This window comes from Mastomys coucha, unplaced genomic scaffold (genome assembly GCF_008632895.1).
Source record: "Mastomys coucha isolate ucsf_1 unplaced genomic scaffold, UCSF_Mcou_1 pScaffold23, whole genome shotgun sequence".
Classification (NCBI taxonomy): domain Eukaryota; kingdom Metazoa; phylum Chordata; class Mammalia; order Rodentia; family Muridae; genus Mastomys; species Mastomys coucha.
Genome location: NW_022196906.1, coordinates 88,091,282 through 88,096,342, shown reverse-complemented (window position 1 = coordinate 88,096,342; position 5,061 = coordinate 88,091,282). Strand labels below are relative to the sequence as shown.

At 37.4% G+C, this 5,061-nt stretch overlaps 1 protein-coding gene across 1 annotated transcript in view; it reads left to right on the top strand.

Moving 5' to 3' along the window:
* Dipk2a (divergent protein kinase domain 2A) overlaps positions 1-4,538 on the top strand; it is a 19,577-nt gene extending 15,039 nt beyond the window's left edge. The window contains exon 3 of the mRNA XM_031343534.1: positions 1,764-4,538. Within this exon, the coding sequence (XP_031199394.1) occupies positions 1,764-2,095 (332 nt within the window). The 3' untranslated portion in view covers positions 2,096-4,538. The remainder of the gene's footprint in view (positions 1-1,763) is intronic.
* The last annotated feature ends 523 nt before the right edge of the window (positions 4,539-5,061 follow it).

Genomic DNA, 5,061 nt, shown 5'->3' with positions numbered 1-5,061 from the left:
AGGACAGCCTGGGCTATATTTAAGCCAGTTTAGGGTACATATTGAGTTAGAGGACAGCCTGGGCTATACAGTAAGACCTTTTCTTTACCAAAGAAACCCAAAAATTGTTGCTCCTTGGTGAGATTCTTACTTTCTTAGCTTATCTCACCCCTGGACCTAAGGGATAAGAACAATTTTAGGTTACCTTCAAGCATTTCCAAGTTGCAGTGCCTGGTCCGTGTGGCTGACACGGCAGCTGTATAGTCACTGCATTTTCTATGAACATTATGGTCCTGCTTATTTTTTCTTAACACCATGTTCAGATCCTGTGCTCACCAAGCACTTTTCTGATTTCTTGAGTTGTCGGGGAGCCTCCCACAGGGAGGGCACTACTTGAGGTTCTGCTCCCCTCTTCCTTTCTGTATATTTGTGGCTATTTTAGGATTGTATTTAGTTGCAACATGCTTTCTCATAGCTAATGCCAACAATTTTCTCTTGCTTAAATAGTTCTGATGACCTCTCATTGTTCTGGTAGAATCCAGATTTCTTACAGGGTACAGTATGTGCGACTTGGTCTTATTCTGCTTTATTTTCAGTATCTGTCCATCCATTATCCTTGATGCCTCAGGAATAATGGTCTTTTGTTTTCCTGGATGAATCTTTTCCTTCTGGGCTTTCCTGAGCGCATTGTTTCTGCATAAGGGATCTCGTCTGTTTTGTGCACACAGCTACTTGCTCTTCAAGCCTTGACTCCACCAAGCACATGAGTGATTTTTGTGTTCTCAATATGGGTGTTAGTCTTCCGAATTTAAACTTAGGACTTCAGATCTAATTCTGCTCACATATATGACAGGCCCACCTGAATATCTTGCAGCTATTTTGTATTATACGATATTCACTCCATTATTTTAATCTTTCCTGCCTTGCCATCCAGTTAGAACCTTAAACTTTGCTTTTGTTTTGAATGTTTCTTTGATTTGACCTTTCTTTCTAGACCTTATTTAGTTGCTGAGGTAACTTTTAAAAGTTCTATTTATTTGTGTGTCTGTGGGTATATGGATATGGGTATTCTGTGGTGTATGTGTGAAGCCAGAGGGTAATTTAGGAGAATCTTGTGTCACCTTCCGTCATGTGGGTCATCAGGCTCAGCTTTATCTGCCAAGCCATCTCACAGGCCTACTATGATCATCCTAGCCTTCCTGGCTTTAACCCAAAGTTACCTTTCTGAGCAGTAAATGCTCATGCAAGTTACAGCCTGCCTTCTTGTTGTTATGTTTTGTTGGTTCTTTTTGTTTGTATTTTTAAGCCTCACTTGTATCTACTTCTTGGTAGGTGTCTCATGCTCTAGCTACAGTGCTGTGTGTACCAGTGTCCCTGTGTGCATCCCTTTGTGGATACTGTCTTATGGACAATAACTCTGCTTTCTCTTATTTCCTGACTTGCTGTCTTTTAAGATCTAAAATAAGGCCTTCTGTGGCCGCCTGCCACTCCAGGCAGAAGTCGAGATCTCTCCAGTCCTGTAGCATTAGGTAATGTTTTGGGATCCTCTCTGTGTTAGAGGAAATCCTAGATGGACCTGAAAAATTGGGCTTCGTTTGATCCTTTTACCTGAGATCCCAATAAATGATGTTTTTATGAATTAGTGTATTGAAACACTTAAGTTTTACCATGTATATTTTATACATAAGAGTAGAGAGCAAAGGTCGTTGCTTAACAGGATGCTCTATTCGAGAACCTTAGGAAAGGTGTTTTACAAATAAACGTTTCTGGTTTTTCCTTCACAGATAAGCCCGAGAATTGGGACGTATGGTATGAGAGCAAGTTCGACGACTGTGACAAGGAAGCTTGCTTATCATTTTCAAAAGAAATCCTCTGTGCTCGTGTCACTGTGGACCACAATTACTATGCTGTTTGTCAAAACCTCTTATCTAGACATGCCACTTGGCGTGGCACTTCTGGAGGACTCCTTCATGATCCACCAAGTGAAATTGCCAAAGATGGCCGACTAGAGGCCTTGCTGGATGAGTGCACCAACCCCAAGAAGCGCTATGGCCGGTTCCAGGCTGCGAAAGAACTGCGTGGCTATCTAGCACAGTTAAGTCACAATGTGAGGTAGTTGGCAGTGATCTTTTCCTTTTCTTTGCTGAAATAGCATTGGCAAAACTAAACCACCAAAAAACTGCCTAGAATAAACAAAGTGTGGAAGTATGGCATCGGAGGATGATGAACTTTTTCTGATAGACCTTACCTTAACACTCATCAAAATAAGACATTACTGTACATCAACGTTCTCATGATGCTTCTGCAAGTCTGTTCTTCACTTTGGAGATTGAGATACCATTGACTGCTTTTCCCTGTCCCATACCCGAGTGGATGATATTGTTAAGCTATTGGAAAGGAGTCTGATAGTTACATGGCTTGTGTATCAAAGGGTACTTGGTACTTAGTTTGCGTTTCTATCATGATTTTGTGAATCTCTTGCATTTACTTTGAATGTCAAGTTAGATTGGCCTGTTTTATAGGCCATATTTTCCTTCTGATGTGTAAAATCATTTTCCATTTTTTAAAAGTTTTACACACCCAGGTTACTATAGGTGTTCATTTAAATTTTAATATAAGTAGATTTCATTCAGTGCTATGCCGTACATACTTAACTGTTAGGGCAGGACTCCCAGGTTTACTGTTTTTACGGAGATCTTAGTATTTCATCATGTAAATAATTTACCTCTCCCCAACCTTCTGTGCTTTACCATTGCATGATAACATCATTTCAGGTTATTTAAGAGTTAAATCCCTCAGTGCCAGTAATTATAAGTATACACTGAACATTATGTTCAGCATATGCTACAAAACGTCACTGCATCCTTTGCTAAAAGGCTTCAAGAATAATACACTAGCAGTCTATACTTCAATAACTCTGAAGAAACAATAAAAGTCAATGTTTCTAAATGCTAACTAGTCCAAGATAGTAATGCATATGCCAAAGAAATATTAGACACATTCCTATGTTTAGAACTCAAATTAGAATTGGTCACCTTCTTATCCCACTTCAGTATTTTAGCTGTCACTCTTAAATTAAGATCTACCTGTCCTCTTAATGCTGACAGTTGAGCTACTGCTTATAAAAAATGTATATCATAAAGACCTTCTACCTTTTACTCATTGGTAGTTTCTCCAAAATGAACATGTTAATCATTGTTGGAATTCAATTAGGCATCAGAACCTTTTACTTACTGATACACTAATAATTTTTACTGTAAAGCTTGTCTGCACATTGTGATCTTCTTTACCCAATTGCTAAATATGAGAACATCAAATTTAAATATGTGAGTAGAAAAATAACAAATAATGTGTAAAATTTTTGTCTATTTAAAAACTGTTCTTTGTAAAAGTTGGCTCTCACTAGCACAGGTAATATTTTTCTGTTTGAAGTTATTTCTTTCGTTTGCAGTAAAGTTTGGGGGAGTGGATTCTGGACTGACTTACTGAAATCAGAAAGTGATTAAAATGTGCACAACCAAAGCCAAGTTTGTCCTTCTCATTCATTTAGCAACTATTTATTGATCCTCAAGCCCATGCCAGGTGCATCTGTAGCTGCTATATACCATCTGAACATGACATGGTCAAATTACTTTAGCATATATTTTAGCATAGGTACTTCTTAAGTCGAAATGCCATTATTTACGATGACACTTTTCATGTTATTTGATTATTGTGATGGAAATTCTCTTTGTCCCATCTTAAACTAGTTTGTTAATCCAAAGTGGGGGAAGACAGCAATAAAGTTAATCCAAGTTTAAAACTGGGAAGTCATAGGGTAAGGGATCTCTTATAAAACAGGTTGCATTGTGTTTCTTCTTATACATCAGTCAGTTGCATAGCTCTCAATGAAACATTGAAGATCTTGCTAAGCTAACTTTTTACAAATTTTAAAAACACTTTGAAGGGAGGAGGAAAAATCCTCTGATTCTTTTGCGTCCTTAGAGCTGCACTAAAGTATAGAATTTCAAAACAGAACACCATTGTATTTTCCACCTATTCATAACATGGAGGCTGGAGCTCATGGGACAGCGTCTGTGGTTCCACAAACATCAGCATATTTTTGGTGAGTGACTGAGGTTGTGATTATAGAGCAAGAAGAAGCGCTCCAGGCGGTGATGGCTACTTCAGGTATAACTACCATTAGAGATGATGTGGAATTTCTTTTATCTTTGGAGAAGTTTGAGAAGATAGTAAAAGAATTAGGAATTTAAAATTACAGGGAAAAATATGTATGTGAAAAGCAATAAATATTTTGTTCTCTTTGCTATCAAGATGTTCACACTCAGATATTTATTATACAGCAGCAATTTATATTTTTAATCATTGCCCATTAATAGACGCAGTAAAATATTTTTGAATCAAACATTTGGGGTTTGTATGTGCATTTAAATTGTCTTTTGTACTGTATGTTATGGTTTAATTTGAATATTTTATCAGAACTGTCTCCCTGTGCCTTTATAATATAAAGTTGTTTCTGCAACTTTTAATGATCTTAATAAAGAATACTTTAAGAACCACACTTTGCCTACTCTGTCTTCAACTATGCAAGTTTTTCTTGAGCCAAAAAACAAACAAACAAAAAAATAGTTCTTTCACTTTTGTTACAGTTTTTGGAAGTTGTCTCAGTTGGATGTAAGCTGAGTTTAAGGTATTTGTTTTGTTTTTCTGTGATAGTGCCTTTTAAAATTTATTACTAAGAACTGGGGAAAAGAGCATAGAAAATTTCAGCTGTCCATTAGAGAATTCTATGATTTTCATAGCTATTGCAGTAACTTCCAGAGTTACCAGGCATGTTTCAGCTTCCTCAGTATCTGCTTTCCTCAGCTTGCTTTAGGACGTTAACTGTGTCATTTGATTCAGGAGCACACATTAAGTGTGTTCTCTTCCAACAAAACTACAATGTAACCAATCAAAAATGAGTAGTAACGGCCAAAGCAGAAAGGTTTTCATAAACCCTCCAACTTCAAGAATTCTGAACTAACTAGGTGGAGCAACTTCCCAACCAAGCAGGATGGTAACCAGAGTGGAGTGAGACATGTA